The sequence below is a fragment of the Myotis daubentonii genome, chromosome 6, assembly GCF_963259705.1.
Source record: "Myotis daubentonii chromosome 6, mMyoDau2.1, whole genome shotgun sequence".
Lineage (NCBI taxonomy): Eukaryota > Metazoa > Chordata > Mammalia > Chiroptera > Vespertilionidae > Myotis > Myotis daubentonii.
The window spans coordinates 55,479,336-55,502,629 of NC_081845.1; the positions used below are offsets into that span (position 1 = coordinate 55,479,336).

The 23,294-nt window shown below is 44.5% G+C and overlaps 1 protein-coding gene across 12 annotated transcripts in view; it reads left to right on the forward strand.

The window, feature by feature from the left end:
• The first annotated feature begins 10,604 nt into the window (after positions 1-10,604).
• SNX14 (sorting nexin 14) overlaps positions 10,605-23,294 on the forward strand; it is a 72,461-nt gene continuing 59,771 nt past the window's right edge. For 5 of the 12 annotated variants that reach the window (XM_059701043.1, XM_059701045.1, XM_059701054.1 and 2 more), the window contains exon 1: positions 10,607-10,905. In XM_059701043.1, the coding sequence (XP_059557026.1) occupies positions 10,712-10,905 (194 nt within the window). In that variant the 5' untranslated portion in view covers positions 10,607-10,711. Of the gene's footprint in view, positions 10,906-13,320; positions 13,436-23,294 lie in introns of those variants that run through there. The other 7 variants (XM_059701048.1, XM_059701049.1, XM_059701050.1 and 4 more) reach the window with 4 other exon arrangements.

The following is a 23,294-nucleotide window of genomic DNA, read 5'->3' on the forward strand; positions in this document are numbered from 1 at the left end:
CTCTCCTGTTACCTGAGTTTTCTTTTATTGTTTGTACTATAGGTTTGTAACAAGTCAAAACCCAAAATCTATCAACCTGCATAAGATAACTTTTAGTAGTAAACCATGGTTTTAAAGCATCTGGCAGCATTTTAAAATTTGATATTTCTATGCTTTGTAACCGCCAAAAAGAATTCAGAATCCTATATAATAAAAGGCTAATATGCAGATTGTCCCTCGACTGGAAGTTCAACCAGGAATTTGACCAGAGGGTGGAGCTGGCTGGCCAATTTGGCCCATAGCCTCTCCCCTTGGCCTGATCGGCCCTGATCGGGGCAGGCCGGCTGGACCTCACCCATGCACGAATTTATGCACCAGGCCTCTAGTTTAAATTATATATTTGTTGTTATTGCTACCTTTCAATAGTGTATGTGGTAATCACAATTTCCATCCTCCCATGATTAGTGTTATATGCTGCTTTAACATAGTGGAAGAAAGCTAAGAAACTGGCAGAAGCTGAATATATAAGTAGGCTTAAACCAATTTAAGAGTAATACATAATGTGTTACCAACATTTGAAAACCCAGTACATGAAAGGGACTATTTACATAGGGATATTTATTGTTGGATTCTTAACTTGGAAGCCCTACAAAAATTGCTCCAATACTGCCATCTGTTTCTGTGAGCATTCTGGGAGAAGCTTTCTTCTTAGTCTCAAGAGCTGAAAGTGAACTAATCTTTTTAATTATATATTTAAAAACAAAACACCAAACAGCCCTGGCCAGTGTGGCTCAGTTGGTTGAGCATCATCCCATGCACCAAGAAGTTGCTGGTTCAATTCCCAGTCAGGGCACATGCCTAGGTTGTGGGCTTGATGTTTCTCCATCTCCCTCTTTCTCTAAAAATAAGTAAAAACATTAAAGAGCCGAAACCGGTTTGGCTCAGTGGATAGAGCGTCGGCCTGCGGACTGAGGGGTCCCAGGTTCGATTCCGGTCAAGGGCATGTACCTGGGTTGCGGGCATATCCCCAGTGGGAGATGTGCAGGAGGCAGCTGATCGATGTTTCTCTCTCATCGATGTTTCTAACTCTCTATCTCTCTCCCTCTCTGTAAAAAATCAATAAAATATATTTAAAAAAAAAACATTAAAGAACAAACCTGAGAATACAACTAATAATGCTGTCTGAACATCTGCAATAGAGTTCTTAATTATCCTATATAATTAAAGGCTAATCTGCAAATTGTCCAAATGGCCCTAACTGGTTTGGCTCAGTGGATAGGGCATTGGCCTGTGGATTGAAGGGTTCCAGGTTCAATTCCAGTCAAGGGCATGTACCTTGGTTGCGGGCACATCCCCAGTAGGGGGTGTGCAGGAGGCAGCTGATCGATGTTTCTCTCTCATCCATGTTTCTAGCTCTCTATCCCTCTCCCTTCCTCTCTGTAAGAAAAAAAATCAATAAAATATATATTAAAAAACAAAAAAACCCAAATTGACCAAATGGCAGAACGACTGGTCACTATGATGTGCACTGACCACCAGGGGGCAGATGCTCAACACAAGGAGTTGCCCCCTAGTGGCCAGTGTGCCAGAAACTGGGTTCACGGCTGGTGAGCGCAGTGGTGGTGGTGGTGGGAGCCTCTCCTGCCTTCGTGGCAGCGCTAAGGATGTCTGATTGCAGGCTGGGAGCAGGCCTAAGCCATCAGTTGGAAATGCCCCAAGGGCTCCTGGACTGGGAGAGGGCAGGCTGGGCTGAGGGACCCCCCTGAGTGCACGAATTTAGTGTACCAGGCGCGCTCGCACTCTATCTATCTATCTATCTATCTATCTATCTATCTATCTATCTATCTATCTATCTATATACACACAAAAACCTAAGTGACCAAATGACTGGTTAGTGTGCTCCCATGGCCAACCTCCTGCAGCTGGCCAACCTCCCACAGTCCCTCCCCCTGGCCAGCCAACCTGCAGTCCCTTCTCCCAGACTGGGTGAGATGGCTCAGACTATATGTGGCTTTCTGATAATGCTCAAAATTCAGACTTGTAAAATGTTCATTGAGTTAAAATCCCTAAATTTAAATGGTAACTGTCTTTGAATGTAGAGGATTTTTTCCAATTTTCAATAAGGCCCGGTTGGCATGGCTCAGTGGTTGAGTGTCGACCTGTGGTCTCAATCTCTAGTAGGGGGCGTGCAGGAGGCAGCTGGCTGGTCAATAATTAGCATTGATGTTTCCCTTTCTCTCTGAAAACAATAAAAATAAATACATAAAAAATTAAAGGGCACTTTCATTTTCAATAAGGATTTCATAATTTTCTTATTCAAGATTTCTACTTGGATATAATGAGTTTATTATAGCTGGGATCAGCTTATCAAAATAGCAAAAGTTAGTGAAGATAATGATTTTAATTATTTGGTAGTAACCTTACTAGACTTGGAATTGAAGTATCAGTGTTAGTGATTTTCATGATTTCTGAACTATGCCTAATTCCATGGTCGTTTATATGTACCACATGAAAGTGCTTTTGTTTTTATATTTTAAAGTATATCTTATCAAGAGGTAAGAGGAAGATTTGCAAAGCTTTTCCAAAATATTTTTAGAAGTTATTGGAGTCAGGTGAAAATATATTTAAACATCTGAATATTGTTAAGACTTTTTATGAAAGAAAGCCATTGTCTCTATAGTTAACAAAAAATAGTCCAGCTGATGTTGCTCAGTGGATGAGCATCGGTCTATGAACCAGGAGGTCAAAATTTGATTCCTGGTAGGGCATGTGTCCAGGTTGAAAAAAAAAAGAAAGTGGAATGTTTTATTTAAAGAGTAACTTTGAAAAGTAGTTAAAAAAAATTGGTCATCTTATACAAGATGAACGGTAGTGTTAGATTATAAGTGCCTTTCCACTCAATCTTTAATATTTATCATCAGGCAGGTGAGCATTATTTTCAGTTTTTAATCAGTTACTAAATAATTTACATTTTCTGAAGTTATAACCAACTACCTATTTCTATGAAAGTGAGGTTTGAGACGATGGCTATTCCATTATATCTTAGAAACAAGGTGACAAACATTGAATGTTTAAGTTTTTGGTGTGATGACCACCCAGAATTTCATGGTCAAAAGAGCTTTTACCCAGAGAGGATCTATTTGAGCCAGTGAGTTGTATAAAATTGTAGTTCTTCAGATCTTACCGTTTGAGGTTTTACTTTGTCGCCACAAGAGAGGGGAGGCATTAAATATGAAAGTAATAACTGCATTTTTAACACCTTAAACTATTCATAAAAATCCCTTGATGCTCTTCCTTGAATTACATATTCTCCATTGTAATGAGTTCCTATTTTGAAAACCTAGGAAAGGAATATTTCTTGGAGTAAAAAAATCAGTTCAATGGTTTCTTTAACAGGTGCTTAATTTCCAGAGGTTGATACAGAGGGTAGATTGTGGGAAAAAGAGGTTTATGAGATGTAAAATTAAGACTAAAGATAACACTGCCACAAAATGTAAAATACGCACCTCATGCTTTGAGACATAGGGGAGAAAAATGGGTTTGTGAATCCTAATCCTGTGATAGGAGAGCATGCTCCAAGATTATAGGAGTCATCTGTGAGAAGTAGGGACTGAAATGGCTTCTAAGGATAGTGTGTATTCATTTATCCTCTTCCTGACACTCAGCCCACACAAATAATGGCCCTCAACAAATTCGTGTTTATTCAGGGTCATCAGAGTTAAGGAGGTCTGATTACTGGTACAACAGATTGAATTACTTATTTTTTTAAAAAATATATTTTATTATTTTACAGAGAAGAAGGGAGAGGGAAGGAAGAGGGATAGAGAGTTAGAAACATCGATGAGAGAGAAACAACGACCAGCTGCCTCCTGCACACTCCCCACTGGGGATGTGCCTGCAACCAAGGTACATGCCCTTGACCGGAATCGAACCTGGGACCCTTCAGTCTGCAGGCAGACACTCTATCCACTGAGCCAAACAGGTTAGGGCCAGATTGAATTACTTAAAAGCATTTTAAATAGTTAACATTTTGTTTTGCTGCATGACTTCTGAAAATTAACTGAAAGCAAATTGAGAAATTCTAGTCTTTGCTCAAATTATTGTCTTCCTGGAAGCCTTTCCCCATCCTCATCAGTTGAAAGTTTCCCTTTGCCATCACCTGCCATTAAAACTATAATAAAAAACTACTACAGCCCTTATACATAAACTAGAGGCCCGAAGCATGAAAATCATGTATTGGGGGTTGGGGGTGGGGTGGAGTGTGGTCCCTCAGCCCGGCCTGGACCCTCTTGCAATCCAGGACCACTAGCTCCTAACCGCTCGCCTGCCTGCTTGATCACCCCTAACCACTCTCCTGCCTGCCTGCCTAATTGCCCCTAACTGCCTCAGCCACTGCACCTGGGGCCCAGGCTTCCGTCTCTCTGGCTGGCCACAGGCACCCGGGACCCGGGCTGGCTTCTCCCGGGCCGGCCGCAGGCTCCAGGGAGCCAGGCAGTGCCACCCGGGCCCTGGCTTTGTCAGGAAGGATATCCGGAATGATGTCCAGTCTATCTGGTCTAATTAGTATATTACCCTTTTATAAGTATAGACTAGAGGCCCGGAGCACAAAAATTTGTCCACTCGGGGGGGCGGGAAGGGGGCGTCCCTCAGCCTGGCCTGTGCCCTCTTGCAGTCTGGGACCCCTTGGGAGATAACGCCCTGCTGGCTTAGGCCTGCTCCCAGGTGGCAGAGGGAAGGCCCAATCCCTAGGTGCAGCCCCTGGTTGGGCTCAGAGCAGGGCTGATTGGGGAGTTGGGGCGCCACCCCCTGTCATGCACAGAGCAGGGCGGATTGGGAGGTTGCGATGGCACCCTCAGTCACGCTCAGGGTAGGGCCGATTGGGGGGTTGGGGCACCGCCCCCTGTCACACTCAAGGCAGGGTTGATGGGGAGGTTGCGGCGCCACCCCCTGTCACAGAGCAGGGCAAATCAGGGGGTTGGGGCTCCGTACCCTGTCACGCACAGAGCAGGGCCCATCTGGGTTGAGGAGCTCCCCCCTGTCACTCACAGAGTAGGGCCGATAGGGGAGTTGGCACACCGCCCCCTGTCACACACAGAGCAGGGCCGATCAGGGGGTTGGGGCGCTGCCACTGTCACACTCAGGGCAGGGCCAGTGGGGAGGTTATGGCTCTACCCCATCACACACAGAGCAGGGCCCGTGGGGGGCGGGTTGGGGTGCCACCACTCTCACACTCAGGGCAGGGCCGATCAGGGGGGGTTATGGCTCTACCCTGTCACACACACAGCAGGGCCCATGGGGGGGCGGGTTGGGGCGCCGCACCCTGTCACACACAGAGCTGCAGGGCGATCAGGGGGTTGGGGAGCTCCCCCATATCAGGCACAGAGCAGGGCTGATCAGGAGGTTGGGGCGTCTTCCCCTATCACGAACAGAGCAGGGCGGATAGGGAGGTTGTGGCCCCGCCCCCGTCACACACACAGCCGCAGGGCGATCAGGGGGTTTGGGCGCTGCCCCCTGTCACACTGATCCCGGTGCCAGGAGGCCTCGCTGCTCCGCTGATCCCGTTGCTGGGAGGCATATTACCCTTTTACTATATAGGATAGAGGCCTGGTGCATGGGTGGGCCTGGCTGGTTTGCCCTGAAGGGTGTCCTGGACCAGGGTGGGGGTCCCCACTGGGGTGCCTGGCCAGCCTGGGTGAGGGGATGATGGCTGTTTGCAGCTGGTCACACACCCTTCAGGGTGGGGGTAACCACTGGGGTGCCTGGCCAGTCTGGGTGAGGGGCTGAGGGCTGTTTTCAGGCCGACTGAAGCTCCCAACTGCTCCTTTTTTTCTTTTTTTTCTTTTTTATTCTGGGCCAGCTTTAGCTCTGAGGCTCCAGCTCTTAGGCCTCTGCTGCTGAAAGGAGGTATCTGGTTTGTTTCGGTTCTATAATCGAAACAATGTATAACTCCAGCTTTGAGATCCGGCTCGCTGAAAGCAGGTTTCTGGGGTTTTGTTTAGCTTCTATATTTGTTACAATGTTTCAAACTGCAAGCTCAGAGACCAGCAAGGCAGGCAGGGAACGTTGGTTTCCTCCGTCACTGAAGCAAGCAAGCCTCATGTTAGTTTCAAGCTGCCTGGCTGCCGGCCACCATCTTGGCTGGCAGTTCATTTGCATACCTCCCTGATTAGCCAATGGGAAGGGTAGCGTTCGTACGCTAATTACCATGTTTCTCTTTTATTAGGTAGGATATGCCCTTTGTTATACATTTTTTCATATGTGACATATCTCCTTTGGAGGTCAGAAAAATTCATCTAAATCATTGTATCTGCTACCACCTTTAGCACAGTGCCTTATACTTATTTGCTAATTCTATAAATATTCAATGTATATCCAATATTGGAGATATTATTGGATTGTAATTTATGAGCCCTTTAGGTGAATGTATTATCAACTATTTTTTACTTTTTAAATTTGAAAATGTATTTTTAGCACACATGATAATTGTGATATTTATGAAAAACTTATTTAATTGTACTGACTCTCCACAGCTAACATTAGTCTGAACCAGCACTGTCTAGTAGATATACACAGTGCAAGCCACAAAGGTAATTTAAAATTTCTAGTTGCCACATTATAGAAGAAACATAGGTTAATATTTTTTAGCCATTATTTCCAAAATATTATTTAACATGTAATCAAGTTTTAAAAATTGAGGTTGTTTATGTTGTTTTCATGCCATCTTCAAAACCTGGTGTGTATTTTATAGGTATAACACATGTCTATTTAAACTAGCCACATTTCAAACATTCAGCAGCCAGATAATGGCTATTAGCTACTTTATTGGACACTGCAGGTTTAGAACTTCAGGGCAGCCATTAAAGTTCTCAGTTTCCTGTATGGTAACTTTGACTTCACATCATTGTCATTTTAGATTATAATCTAAATAAAGCTAATTGATTTGGCTGGTTTTTGTCATGTTCATAAATCCACAAAATAAGAAACCTTTTTGCATTAAGCATTGTATAAAGACATTTAATAGGCAGTTTCCACCCAAAGTAATCTCTATAACTTATGAAGAAGGTATTTCTGTTTTAGAGTTGAGGATCTAGGAGTTGAGATAGACCAAGTTAACATTTTCTTTCTTTTTTTTAAATATATTTTATTGATTTTTTACAGAGAGGAAGGGAGAGGAATAGAGAGTTAGAAACATTGCTCAGCTGCCTCCTGCACATGTCCTACTGGGGATGTGCCCCCAACCAAGATATATGCCCTTGACCAGAATCGAACCTGGGACCTTTCAGTCCGCAGGCTGACGCTCTATCCACTGAGCCAAACCGGTGCTGGCCCAAGTTAACATTTTCTATAGAAAGTGGAGCTGGTTTTAGAACCAAGATTAATTGTGGATATCCCATATCCCCATTGGAAGTTCAAAACTTTTTTAAAAAAAATATATTTTATTGATTCTTCACAGAGAGAAAGGGAGAGGGATAGAGTTGGAAACATCGATGAGAGAGAAACATCGATCAGCTGCCTGCTTCACCCCCCCCCCCCCCGGGATGTGCCTGCAACCAAGGTACATGCCCCTGACTGAAATTGAACCTGGGACCCTTGAGTCCGCAGGTGACGCTCTATCCAGTGAGCCAAACCGGTTAGGGCCAAAACTTTTTTTTAAAAAAAATATATTTTACTGATTTTTTACAGAGAGGAAGGGAGAGGGACAGAAAGTTAGAAACATCAATGGGAGAGAAATATCAATCAGCTGACTCCTGCACACCTCCTACTGGGGATGTGTAGGGCCAAAACTTAATAAAAGGTTGAAAAAAATTTCAAGATCTGTGTATGTGTTAAAGTGGATATTAGATTATAAGGTTAAAGAGAAAACACTTAGAAACTTAATTCAAAACATACTGAGTGTACACTGTAATTGAAAAATAAAAATAATGAGATTAAAAACTTTCCTAATGAAATAAAGTTTTATTTCATTAAATGATGTCCAGCAACAGGAAAAAATTTTTTTCTTGCTTAAGGTGTAGATATTGAAGAATTTTCTATGGCAGAAATTTATTTTTTTTTCTACTTTCTGAGCATAAGAGTAATATGAAAATTTAAGTTGCATATTGTTTAGTAGTTAGCTTATTCTAATTGCCTCTGATAAAATTATATGGGAAAGATGTTTTAGTTGATTGTTATAAAGATGTTTAATTTGAACAGAACAGATCTCAGTGAAAAGTTACACAGCAATTTTAGAATAGGCCTTTAAGGTAGCAAATTTTTATTTTTATTTTTATTTTTTAATATATTTTATTGATTTTTCACAGAGAGGAAGGGAGAGAGATAGAGAGTCAGAAACATCGATGAGAGAGAAACATCAATCAGCTGCCTCCTGCACATCTCCCACTGGGGATGTGCCCGCAACCCAGGTACATGCCCTCGGCCGGAATCGAACCAGGGACCCTTCAGTCCGCAGGCCGACGCTCTATCCACTGAGCCAAACCAGTTTCGGCAAAGGTAGCAAATTTTTAAACAGAAAAAAGACTGGCAATATAACTTCCTGGAAAAATTTAATAAAGTAATTTACCCAATCATAAAGTACTCAAGCCCACAGTAGGCACTTGATACATGTAGAATAATTCAAGATACACCTTTTATTTGTACTTCAGTAAAGCCCTATGTTTATATAAACCAGGGTTTATAGATGATTCAAAGACACTTTAAAAAAGCCACAAAAGTGAAATTTATGTTTCGATATTTATTTCAGAACATTAAAAATCGCACTAAGCTTCCCAATGATGTTACACAGTAGTCTTTTAAATGGTTTAGTCAGAAACAACATCCTATATAATAAAAGGCTAATATGCAAATCAACTGAACTGCGGAATGACCAGTTGCTATGATGCACACTGACCACTAGGGGGCAGACGCTCAACGCAGGAGCTGCCCCCTGGTGGTCAGTGTGCTCCCACCACTGAGCCAGAAGCTGGGCTCATGTCTGGGAGCGCAGTAGCAGGAGCCTCTCTCTCCTCTGGAGCAGCGCTAACGATGTCCGACTGATTGCTTAGGCCCTCTTCCATAAGCAGTCGGACATTCCTGGAGGGCTCCTGTACTGTGAGAAAGTACAAGCTGGGTTGAGGGACCCCCCATCCCTCCAGTGCATGAATCTTATGCACCAGGCCTCTAGTGAGTATATATTTGGGATGTTAATTAAACAATAACTAATGAGGACGATCAGTGAAATGAATACTTTTTTGTTGTTAATCCTAGCCCGAAGATATTTTTTCCATTGATTATATATATATATATATATATATTTTTTTTTAGAGAGAATGGGAGGTGGGTGGTGGTAAGAGGAGAGAGAGGGAGAAAAACATCATGTGAAAGAGACATAGATTGGTTGCCTCCAGCACACACGGATTTTCAACCCTTCGGTGCGCTGGCTGAAGCTCTAACCACTTAGCCGCCGGCCAGGGCAGAAATGTATACTTTTATGTACTACTGTCCAACTCGACAATTCTGGGAAGAAATTTGACAGTATGTCTCATGTTCTTACCCTTTGATCCAGCAATTGTGTTGATATTGATCCTAAAGTACATATTAGAAATATGTACTGATTCGTGATCAAGGGTGGTAATAATTATACTATTAATGAAATTAAATAATTACCATTAATGGAATAGTTAAAGGTGCTTTCTGACGGAAAAAGAATGCATCGTTAAATATCCACGTATTCGGCATAATAACACTGGGGAATACTAAAGAAACTACATATACCACGTTTTGTTTTGTTTTTAAAAAAATCATTTCTGAGCACATATCTGCCCTTCGGAGGTTACGATGATAGGAAGGAGAAAGGACTGGCAGCATGAGCGCGCCATCTCTGGGGTTAGAAAGGCTCCAAATCCCGGCTTCACCAAGTGTCTGATTCGAGTTCCTCTCCTCCTCAGTAATCTAGCTGTAAAATGGGAGAGAACCGGAGTACTTACATCCTGAGAGAAATGTGTAGAGGCTAAATGAAAGCGCTTAGCGCGCCGCCCAACTTTTACTTCTTACGGTGAGGTCTTCCTGTATCTCAGCGATGCTTCCAGCAACTAACATTTAGGAAAGCGAAGGCCCCACGAGACTCTACCAGGGGGCTTCAAGCTAACCTGTCAACCCGCCGCATCCAAACCCTTGGAGGCTGGCGAGGCCCGCGGGGCTGTCGGCACTGATCTCTCGCCGGGGTGGCGGCCCAGTGGGTGTGCCTCATCCGTAATCCAGGCTGGACTCACCCGCGCGCAGCTAGGAACCAAGCGTCCCTCCTCGCTCCCCCTCGGGCGTGGCGCTAAGGCTAAGCTCACACCTGTCCTCCCCCCCGCGCTAAGCCTCCGCTGCGGACGGGGCCTGAGTGGCGGGTGCGCGTCACAATGACTACAGCTCCAGCCGCCCGCGAGCTCGAGGTGTCCCGCAGGCCGGGCCGGGCAGCCGCGGGGCGCTGTCGTTTCTCCCGGCGGGTCGCGGGGGCGCAGGATCCTCTCGGGGAGGCCGGCGCGCGACTCTGGCACGGAGGGCGGAGGGGCGAGACGCGCGGGGGCCGGCGCGGGGTGACGACCTGGGGCACGTGGTGCTTCTGTCCCCTTGGCCGGCGGCCGCGCACGCGCGGCCGGGGCCTTGGGCGGGGCTTGGGCATCTGCAGCCCCGGGACAGTCCGCCGGTCGGCGGCGGTGGGAGTCGGCCGGCGGGCCGGCAGCCGGGCGGGGCGGAGGCGCGGAGGTGAATGGGGGTCGCCTCGACCTCAGTGTGTCGCACAGCTCCAGCCCCGCCGGTGGAGATGGTGCCCTGGGTGCGGACGATGGGGGAGAAGCTGAAGCAGCGGCTGCGGCTGGACGTGGGGCGCGAGATCTGCCGCCAGTACCCGCTCTTCTGCTTCCTGCTGCTCTGCCTCAGCGCCGCCTCCCTGCTCCTCAACAGGTAACGCCGCAGTGCGGAGCCAGCGCGCGGCGGCCGCTGCTCCCGGAACCGGGGCCGCAGGCCCGGGTGGCTGCCGCCCGGCTGCGTAGTGAGGCGCCTGGGGCGGCTGCGAGGCCTCTGGGGACCGCCGCCTCGGGGAGCCCGGCCGGCGTCGGGGCCCGGAAGTGCGGGCGGGGGCTGGGCCCAAATGCCCCTTTCCCCAGGCCTCGTCTGCTCAGCCGGCCGGTCCGATTCTTATCTTTTCACCCACTTAAAACCCGGTTCTCCATCACCGACTTTTCCGAGGGGGAAGTCGGTAACTCGGGCCCGGTGGAGACGGCGCCGGGCGGTGCAGTCAGCTGACGCTGAGGGTTCAAGGTCCGGTCGCCCCGCTGCCCCAGGCAGATTCCCGGCCTGTCACTGCGCACACAGGCACAGACACACAGACAGACACAGAGACACAGACACACAGGCACAGGCACACAGGTACAGGCACACACACACACAGACACATACACAGACACAGACACACACAGAGACAGACACACACACACAGACACAGACACACACACAGACAGACACAGAGACAGACAGACACACACACACACAGACACACACACAGACAGACACAGACACAGAGACAGACACACACACACACACACACACACACACACACACACACACACCTATCCCCCACCCAATCCCCCAACCCCTTTCAGCTGAGCTGCCCGCCCTGCTGCTGTTGGGTACAAAAATTTGTTGAACTGAAGTCAGAAAGCAAATTAGTTCCTGTCTAGCCGAAACCGGTTTGGCTCAGTGGATAGAGCGTCGGCCTGCGGACTGAAAGGTCCCAGGTTCGATTCCGGTCAAGGGCATGTACCTGGGTTGCGGGCATATCCCCAGTGGGAGATGTGCAGGAGGCAGCTGATCGATGTTTCTCTCTCATCGATGTTTCTAACTCGCTATCTCTCTCCCTTCCTCTCTGTAAAAAATCAATAAAATATATTAAAAAAAAATTAGTTCCTGTCTCAACATCTCTCAAGAGAAGACCGAGAGTTAAAATTGCTAAATTCAATTGACGTTTTGAAATTGGAAGGTCCTGCCCCTGAAACGAATGTGTAGATTTCCGTCATTTTGCTTTTTCTAGAAATGGTAGCAATGAAATAGGCAGTAGAGGAGAACTTTTCCTTTAAAATTATGTCCAGAATCCTTTTGGTGGAAAGAAGTCTGCGACAGTTGTCAGCGACAGCATCTGCATGGTGTTTTCTCTGTTTTGAACATGCAGTCAACCGTATGGTTAATGAAATTACATAGGTTTCAGGTGTACAATTCTGTAATACATCATCTGTGTATTGTATTGTGTGTTCACCACCCCAAGGCAAGTCTCCTTCCATCAGCATTTATTCCCCCTTTACCCTCTTTTTAAAAATATATATATTTATTGATTTCAGAGAGGAAGGGAGAGGGAGAGAGAGATAGAAACATCAATGATAAGAGAGAATCATTGATTGGCTGCCTCCTGCAGGCCCCCTACTGGGGATGAACCTGCAACCTGGGCATGTGCCCTTGGCCAGAATCGAACCTGGGACCCTTCAGTCCACCGGCCAACACTCTATCCACTGAGCCAAACCGGCTAGGGCCCCTTTATCCTCTTCTACCTACCCCGACTCCACTTTTCCTCTCTAACCACCATGCTGCTGTTTTGTCTGTGAGGTGGGTTTTTTTCTTCTTCTTCTTTTTTTTTTATCTTAATCCCTTTACCTTTTTCACCTAGCCCCTTAACACCCCTCCCCTCCGACAGCTGTCAGTCTGTTCTCAGTATCTATGAGTCTGTTTCTATGTGGTTTGTTTATTTTGTTCATTAGATTCCACATATAAGTGAGATAATATGATATTTGTCTTTCTCTGACTGGCTTATTCCACTTAGAATAATACTCCCCAGGTCCAGCCATGCTATCATAAAGGGTAAGAGTTCCTTCTTTTTACAGCAATGTAGTATTCCATTGTGTAAATGAACCACAGCTGTTTTTATCCTCTCATCTACTGATGAGACTTGGGCTGCTTCCCTATGGTGACTATTGTAAATAACAATGCAGTGAACATAGAGGTGCATGTGTTCTTTCAGGGTTCTTCGGATCAATTCTTAGAAGTATAATTTCTAGTTCATAAGGCACTTCCATTTTTAATTTTTGGAGGTAACTCCATGCTGCTTCCCATAGTGACTGCACCAATCTGTATTATTCTCACCAGCAGTGCAAAAGGCAGTCTTACTTTTTATCTTGAGGTAATTGATCCCCAAGGATAGGAATGGGAAAGCAGTAACAAGGAATTTGGTAACTTAATTTACCCTTAATTTTTCTTGTGACTGTTGAAGTTGGGTTTCTTCCCTAGCCACGTTGCCTTCTTCTTCGTCGTCTTCTTTTTTTTTTTTAATAGGAGAACATTTATTGGGTTAATCACAGAGGTGGAAGAAGTAATTCCTAGAAGAAATGGGCTGAGGAATGAGTTATGGAGGCAAAGGAAGGGCCCTTGGAGCTTGGGAGGGAGGAAGGTAATAGTAATGTATCTGGGGGGGGGGCGCGGAGAGGGAAGGCAAGGCAAGGGCATGTTTCCCGGAGGGCTACTTTGCCTTCTTGTTAGTTGATTCTGGGTTTATTTAATATTAGGTCTAAATATTGATTGATCTTTTACTGGAAAATATGCTTTGATTGTGATGGCAAAGATGTCTGTAGGAGTATGGAAGAAGTTGAATCTTTAACAGAGTACAAACTAATTAAGTACTTGCTTTTTTGTCATCTGGAAAGTATTCCAAGTATTCCAAGCTAGGCTAACAGGTTTAGCATGAAAGACATGTAACTTTATGATTAAGTTTTGTCCAGGGCTTCTTTTTATTTATTTATTTTTCTTTCTTTTTTTTATAAAATATATTTTATTGATTTTTTTACAGCGGGAAGGGAGAGGGATAGAGAGTTATAAACATTGATGAGGGAGAAACATCGATCAGCTGCCTCCTGCACACCTCCTACTGGGGATATGCCCACAACCAAGGTACATGCCCTTGACCGGAATCGAACCTGGGACCCTTCAGTCCGCAGGCCGACGCTCTTATCCACTGAGCCAAACCGGTTAGGGCCAGGGCTTCTTTTTAAAAAAATGTTTTTATTGATTTTCAGAGAGAGGAAGGGAGAGGGAGAGAGAGAAGCATCAGTGATGACAGAGAATCATTGATTGGCTGTCTTCTGCTTGCCCCCTACTGGGAATGGAGCCTGAAACCTGAGCATGTGCCCTGACCAGGAATTCAACCGTGATCTCCTGGTTCATGGGTCCATGCTCAATCAATGAGCCACTCTGGCTGGGCTGTCCAGGGATTCTTTTACTTATTATATCCTTTGGGAGTCAGGTCATTTTTGGTCTTCAAGGTAGGACAACCACATAGGAACAAGTTGAACTAGATTTCTGAGGTGTCTACTTAAACATAGTGTTCTATGTTAAGAAGTCCTAGGATACTATCTGATTTGTATACCATATAATCTGTACCCTGTATCTTTGTTTGTATTATGCAAAGAAAGAAGGAACTAATGTTATCTCTGAGTGGTTGGGTTTATGACTGAAATTGATTTTGCATACACTTTTTGGTATTTTCCATTTGTTGTCATTGTAATCAGCAAAAGTGATTTTAAACATTAGTCTTGACTAAAAGAATGATTAGGTATCCTTTTTCCAGGAAAAAAGCTTTTGGAAGGTGCAGGAAGTGCATATAGTATACTTTTCAGTGTATTATTATTTTTTAAAATATATTTTTATTGATTTCAGAGAGTAAGGGAGAAGGAGAGAAACAACAATGATGAGAGAGAATCATTGATTGGCTGCCTTCTGCACGCCCCCTACTGGAGATCGAGCCTGCAACCTGGGCATGTGCCCTGACTGGGAATCGAACCATGACCTCCTCGATGCTCAACCACTGAGTCATGCCGGCTGGGCCTTTTCAGTGTATTGTTTGCTTTTCTTTAAAAATATGTGTGTATTCACATGTACATACAAACATGTATGCTTAGACCATTTTTTAAAGATTGGTATACAAGAAAATATGGCCTCTTCTAAGAGTGGAAAATTGCTAGGCAAATCTACTCAGAAAAAAGAAAAATATAAAACATTTGGGCATAACAATGGAAATAGAAGAAATAGGAAGATATGCTCAATACATACTTTCAATAAATGATTTTTTAAAAATTAAAGTCCCTAAATGTTCATTGAGAGGAGGACTGGCTTATCCTCCTCATCCTTAAGCCATGCACCAAAGGAGGCACATTCATTTTGAGACAACATGTAGGCAAAAGGTCACAAATGTCTAATAATACATATGACAAATATAGCATTTAGGCACACGGTCCTTTTTGTAGATAACCTATATTATTAATCCTTCCATTTCAATTGTTTCATCTTCAATAAGTGATTTCTACACATGCATTTCACCAGTTTTTAGAAATAACTTTAAAAGACATTTTTAGCTTTAAAACTCCACTGGTTTATGAAGATTTGAAGCTTTTCCTCTATATGGTTAAACTTAGAGTAAATACCCTTTTTTGAAAAAATTTTTCTCAATAGTTTTGAAACTTTAACTCCTAAAGACTTTCAAGGTGTTATTTAGCACATAAACTTTTCTTTCAATATGAATCAAGATTATGAATCTTATCTGTGGAAAGATAAATGGGTATAACCTTTGGACCATTATAGTGATTTGTTGGAAGAGTGGAGTAACATACTTTATATGTTTCAAATTATTTATGATCTCACCTTTATAATATTGTTAGGACAAGTTAGGAACATAGTTACAATTAAATAGATTTATTTATTTGTCAATCATAGTTTTGAGTATTTTTCTTAATATATTTTATTGATTTTTTAACAGAGAGGAAGGGAGAGAGATAGAGAGTTAGAAACATTGATGAGAGAGAAACATCGATCAGCTGCCCCCTGCACATCTCCCACTGGGGATATGCCCGCAACCCAGGTACATGCCCCTGACCGGAATCGAACCTGGGACCCCTCAGTCCGCAGGCCGACGCTCTATCCACTGAGCCAAACCGGTTTCGGCATAGTTTTGAGTATTTGAATGTTAGAATAAGGAATACTTTGTTAGCCTAATAGTAATATTAGCCAACAATTTGTGAGTGCTTTGTTTTGGTCCAGGTATTGTGTTGAGTTTTCATTTATTATTGAGGCAATTTATTGTTGTGTTTGAAAGTTTTGACTGTGAAGCTTGATTGTAAGAATTTGATTCTGACTCCTCTACTTACTGTTACGTGACTTTGGATAAGTAACTAACTTTCCTCTGTCGTAGTCTCCCTATCTGTAAAATGGGGTTAATGCTAGTACCAACATTACATGGTTATTTTGATGATTAAGTAGGTTAATACATGGAAAGTACTTAGAATGATGTTCAATACATAGAACGTGCTCTTATTAAATGTTAGTAGTTATTTTTCTTTCATATATCCTTACAATACTGTAAGATTGGTACTATGATTAGCTTCAATTTTTTTTTTATATAACCTACAGAAAAGTGCATTTGTTCTAATCAGGATCTAAACTAGATTCACTCATTGTATGTGGTTGCTACATCTCTTAAACTTTTGTGAATCTCATAATCTAGATTCTAGAACAGGAGTTGGCAAACTTTTTATGTAGTGTCAGTAAACATTTTAGGCTTTGCGGCCTACATAGAGTCTCTGTTCCATATTCTTTTTTTAAAATATATTTTTATTGATTTCAGAGAGGAAGGGAGAGGGAGAGAGAGAACCATGAATGATGAGAGAGAATCACTGATTGGCTGCCTCCTGCACGCCCCCTTCTGGGGATCGAGCCTACAACACAGGCAGGTGCTCTGGGATCCTTCAGTCCACAGGCCAACACTCTATCCACTGAGCCACACCAGCTAGGGTCATATTCTTTTTTTATTTTATTTTATTTATTTATTTATTTATTTATTTTTTTTAACTGTACACCCAAAACCTGTCATTTTATTAACCAATGTCACCCAATAAATTCAATAAAAGTTCCTAAATATAAAAAAAAGATTAAATGTGTTAAAATTTAAATGCATGTCAAATTACTAGTATATTACATCAGGACATTTTCAAAAAGCAGAGGGGGGTTGTGAGGCCAGCTGGTTATTCCCCATCCTTCTCTCCTCATGCTAGGGACATGGGCCTGCCCCCCTCCCAACCGGGATGTCCCTGCTGCCCTGGGCAAAGACTTGGAGTTCAAGGCCCTTCAGGCACCCACTGAGGGTTGGCCCAGGATGTGTGGGGCTCCAGCATGCTGCCACAGCCTCCTCACAGACCTCCAGGCCTGGACCACCAAGGCCACCCCAGCCCCAGTGCGAACACTGGGCCTCTGCACTGCTGCAGGACCAGGGCTGCCCCTCTGTTCCACTGACCCTTCCATGCCTGGCCTTGGCAGAGGTGACAGTGAGGCAGAGAATTTAACTTGCTCTAAATGTCCCCTCATCCCTGCCATCAAATCTAAACCCAAAGGGAAGACACCAACCCAGACGGACTCAACCTGCCAACCCAGCCCCAGGAACATGTTGGTGCCTCAGCGGAGGGGTCTGGGGGAGGCGGGGGACTGGGGGGGGGGGGAGCAAGTTGCTCCTCCCACGCCTCATTTGTCCGGACTCCTCAGACACCCTCAGTACAGGGTGGGGTGTTAGGGGCACACTTGACATCCCTGGGTGGGAGACACTATTGGAGGAGGGAAAGGAGTCACCATCACTGGCTGGGAACACCAGTAGAACAAGAGCAATGACTTGCAGAGGGCATCCACAGCACCGTCCATCCACCCCAAGTCACCAAGCCAGTCCTCCCCGATGACATCTAATCCGTCTCCAAGTCACATGGATTCCTTCCTCCAAAAAAAATCATCTAGGATCTATTCCCTTCTCTTCCTCACAGCACCTAACTGTGCAGACAACGTCTGGGGCTGGGTGCACATTCCTTCCTTCCACTAATAAGTCAAGGAAGGACTTCTTGCCAGACACCGAGGGGGGGGGAGATGGGGGAGGGGGGCGGAAGTGGGGGGTAGCGGTTGGCACAAAAGGGAACAAAACCCAAAGCCTGGCCCTCTCAAGTAGGCTGGCCGGGTCGGGGCCTCTACACCCTCACCTCTTCTTCTGCCTTTTCCTGTGCCTCCCTGCCCACGCCGTCCACAGGCAGGGAGGGTGGTTGGGGGGAGCGGGGAGGCCTCAGGCGGTATCTGGCTCACCCTCCACGTCCCCCCGCACCACTGAACTGCACCTTCCCAGCCCCGGCCTTCGAGCCGCCACACGGGCCTCCCTCCGCGTCTTCCAACGAGTCTCCGCGCCTTTGCATATGACGTTCCCTCTGCCGGCGCGCCCTTCCACGGGGCTGCAGTGTCACCTCCTCCGAGACGCCTTCCCTTTGGCACCTTGTCTTCTGCCTTTCGTACCCCGTCCGTGCTGGCCGCACTGACCCGTCCGGTCCCTCCGGCCGAGTTCCGCCAGTGCAGAAGCCAGTCTTCACGGCCAACACGCACACCACGCGTGGTTTCTAACCGCACGAACCCCATATTCTTTTTTTAAAGAACCCTTAAAAAATGTAAAAACTATCTTAGCTCGAGGGTTGTATCAAAGCAGGTGGCATTTGGCCCACAAGCCATAATTTGTTAACCTGATCTAGAACATTCCTCCACATTCCTTCTCACCCACTCTCTTTTCTCCCCATTGACATTGACTTGTTGAAGAAACTGGGTCATTTTGTTCACTCTTGGGATTTTGCTGATGGTTTTCTTATGGTGTCTTATTTTTTTTTATTCTCACCTTCATATTTTTTGTAGACAGGATTTTAGATCTATAGACTCAATTAGATGTAGATGTTTTTGGTGGGGCACAAGAATATTTCAGTGAGGCTGTGTACATTCTATTATATCACACTAGAGCAGCAGTTCTCAACCTGTGGGTCGCGGCCCCTTTGGGGGTTGAACGACCCTTTCACAGGGGTCGCCTAAGACCATCGGAAAAAACATATATAATCACATACTGTTTTTGTGATTAATCATTATGCTTTAATTATGTTTAATTTGTAACCATGAAATTGGGGTCATCAAAACATGAGTAACTGTACTACAGGGTCGCGGCATTAGGAAGGTTGAGAACCACTGCACTAGAGGATTACTCCACACAAGATGGAGTAGCCGCACTTTTTGTGGATTCAGGTAGTGGTAGCTAATACCTTTAAAGGTAAGGTATCAAACAAATGTTCTTTTTTTAGAAAATAATTTTTATTTTTATTGATTTTAAAGAGGGAGGAAGGGAGAGAAAAACATCAACATGAGAGAGATACATCAATCAGTTGCCAATGTATTCGCCGTGACTGGGGACAGAACTGGTCAGGAATTGAACCATTGACCTTCCAGTGCATGGGATGATGCTCCAACAAACTGAGCCACACCAGACAGGGCCAAACAAACTTTCAAAACCCCAAACAAACTTTCTATTTCGTTTTACCACTTATTTATCTCCTGAATCAGTTACTTCATTATAGGTTGCAACATGATTTTCTCATTCTTTCATTCCTCCTATACTTTTAAATTTGAATTCTTTTTTAAAGTAGAATTGCTTTACTCCACGCAATAGGTCTGTTTAGTTACAAGGAAGTGCAGCTCAAATTGGAAAAGTAGGATAAATGCTTACTGTTTTCTCTTAATTACTACTGTTTAGAATAATTGGTTATCTGGTAACTTCCAGTAGGATCTAGTTAGAGGCTTGCTTATTTTATTATTTTTTCTAAAGGACCAACTTACTTTTTATTATCTCTTATCACTGTTGTCTACTGTATTGATTTGTTCTTCTCTTTACTGTTTCTTTTCTTTTTTTTAAATATATTTTATTGATTTTTTTACTGAGAGGAAGAGAGAGGGACAGAGAGTTAGAAACATCCATGAGAGAGAAACATCGATCAGCTGCCTCCTGCACCTCCCCCCCCCCCCACGGGGGATGTGCCCACAAGCAAGGTACATGCCCTTGACCGGAATCGAACCTGGGACCCTTGAGTCCACAGGCCGACGCTCTATCTGCTGAACTAAACCGGTTAGGGCTGTTTCTTTTCTTTATATGAGTTTGAATTTGTTCTCCCTCCCAGACACACACACATATTCTGAATGCTTAGGTTGTTGGGTTTCAGTATTTTTTTGGTCTCTGATTAATGCAGTGTTTCTCAATCTTAACGCTGTTGAATTTGGGTCAGATACTTCTTTGTTGTGGGGACTGTCCTGTTTGTTGTAGGATATTTAGCAGCAGCCTTGGCATCTAGCTACTTGATGTCAGTAGTGCACCCCCACCCCAATTTCACTCCCCATAGTTGTGACAATAAAAAATGTCTCCATTTGTCCCCTGGAGAGGGAAAATCACCCTTGGTTGAGAACCACAGGGTTAATGCATTTAAAGCTATAGGATTTCCTTTTTGAATAATGCCTTATTATTGCTTGTCTTACTTATAGCCCACACACATTGCATGCAATGTTTATTGTCCAATACAGGTCTACAATTCCTAATCTGTAATTCTTAAATGAAAAAAGCTCTGAAGATGTAACTTTTTCCCTAAGTTTGGTACCAATTAATTACATTTAATGACAAAACTTGACCTAAACAGACATGAGACTACTTAGAGTTTTTATTTCCAACTTTTTTCTTATTGCTAATGTTTTATGGCAAAATATTAACATCTGCCGAAACCGGTTTGGCTCAGTGGATAGAGCGTCGGCTTGCGGACTGAAAGGTCACAAGTTCGATTCCGGTTAAGGGCATGTACCTGGGTTGCGGGCACATCCCCAGTAGGAGATGTGCAGGAGGCAGCTGATCGATGTCTCTCTCATCGATGTTTCTAGCTCTCTATCTCTCTCCCTTCCTCTCTGTAAAAAATCAATAAAATATATTAAAAAAAAAATATTAACATCTGATTATGGAGTACTGAATCAGATCTCATAGGGTTATAATATGAAATATGAAGTATAGCACGGTTTAAGAATCCTAAAAAAGTAAGAATTCTGAGTCATATCTGTCTGGCTTAAAATGATTTTTGATAAGCAGCTGTGGATATGAATTTCATTATTTTCTCTGTGAATACCTCTATAACTTGAGTTAGTTTCCAGACATAAATTTATTGAGGTGACATGAGACAGACAGACAAAAACTCATAGATACAGACAACAGAATGGTGGTTACCATAGTTTTTTGTTTTGTTTTGTTTTAAATAGCTTGATGTCAAGTATGCTATTTTGGTGAGAGTGAAGCTTTGTATAAAGGAATGGGGAAAAATAAGTTATAAATGTGAGTTGTGACCAGAACGAAAGGGACCATTAAGATCTAAGGGGTTTGTATTTCATTTAGTGGCAGCATTAAGCCATGTCTATTTTTTGAGTGGGTGGTAACTCTGTTTATGTTTTAAATGCTGAGTGAGAGAGCACTTAGTAAAATGATGCAGTGGCTGTTTCTTCACCTCCCTTTTTCTTCTCTCTGTGGACTAGCTTCATTCTCTTCTCATTACATATGTACTGAGTTGTGGACTCAAGAGCTAGCACCAAACTTTGTACTTTATGCATTTTCTCACAGTTAAACATAATGTGGTAATTAGAATTTGAACTGTATTGTTAGGGGCTGGTGTTTCATAAAATCATGGTAACTGAAATTCGTGAATATCACAACTGTGCATGTGAGGGCTGCCTGTATTGAGACACCTTAACATGACTTATTATATGACACTATATTATCTGGCTTCTGTGTTTTTTTTAGATTCATCTTAAAGCAGTTTCTGCCTTATAACTGTGCTTAGCCTACTTACTTATCTCATTTGATTTCCCATACTTCCTGTCCAGACCCTCATTTCTCTAACCCTATGCCCTTCTGTTGTTTTTCTCCTACTCACTCTTAGTTTTTCCATAAAAATTACTTTCTTTTGCTGAAAGAATTTTCTGTCCTTTCAGTTTTGGGCTGTGTCTTCTGCCTGAGGTGTTCTGATATCATGAGTACTTTCTCTGTCATAATATTGAACTCATGATCACACTGTATTGCACTCACTCACTTGTTACACATACCACACAGCATTTTCTTTTTTAAAAAAATATATTTTATTGATCTTTCACAGAGAGGAAGGGAGAGGGATAGAGAGTCAGAAACATCCATGAGAGAGAAACATTGATCAGCTGCCTCCTGCACATCCCCCACTGGGGAAGTGCCTGCAACCAAGGTACATGCCCTTGACCGGAATCGAACCTGTGACTCTTCAGTCCACAGGCCGACGCTCTAGCCACTGAGCCAAACTGGTCAGGGACCACACAGCATTTTCCATGCAAACAGATACCATGGCACTTCTGTTTCCTATTATATCCCCAGGGCCTAGTACTGGGGGGAATAAAATAGGTACTCAGTAAAATTTTTTTTTTTTAATTTAATGCAAAATCAGAATTTTGGTGGGGTATGAATAGTACAATATTATTAGAATACTAGAGGCCTGGTGCACAAAAATTTGTGCACTCGGGGGGAAGAGGGGTCCCCTCAGCCTGGCCTGTGCCCTCTCGCAGTCTGGGACCCCTCGGGAGATAATGCCCTCCAGACTTAGGCCTGCTCCCGGGTGGCAGAGGGCAGGCCCAATCCCTAGGTGAAGCCCCTGGTTGGGCTCAGAGCAGGGCTGATTGGGGAGTTGGGGCGCTGCACCCTGTCACACACAGAGCCGCAGGGCAATCAGGGGGTTGGGGAGCTCCCCCGTATCAGGCACAGAGCAGGGCTGATCAGGAGGTTGGGGCACCTTCCCCTGTCATGAACAGAGTAGGGCGGATAGGGAGGTTGTGGCCCCGCCCCCTGTCACACACAGAGCCACAGGGTGATCAGGAGGTTTGGGCGCTGCCCCCTGTCATGCTGATCCCGGTGCTGGGAGGCATATTACCCTTTTACTATATAGGATAGAGGCCTGGTGCATGGGTGGGGCCGGCTGGTTTGCCTTGAAGGGTGTCCTGGATCAGGGTGGGGGTCCCCACTGGGGTGCCTGGCCAGCCTGGGTGAGGGGATGATGGCTGTTTGCAGCTGGTCACACACCCTTCAGGGTAGGGGTCCCCACTGGGGTGCCTGGCCAGTCTGGGTGAGGGGCTGAGGGCTGAAGCTCCCAACTGCTCCTTTTTTTCTTTTTCTTTTTATTCTGGGCCAGCTTTAGCTCTGGCTCCAGCTCTGAGGCCTCGGTTGCTGAAAGCAGGTATCTGGTTTGTTTCGGTTCTATAATCGAAACAATGTATAACTCCAGCTCTGAGATCCCGGCTCGCTGAAAGCAGGTTTCTGGGGTTTTGTTTAGCTTCTATATTTGTTACAATGTTTGAAACTGCAGGCTCAGAGGCCGGCAAGGCAG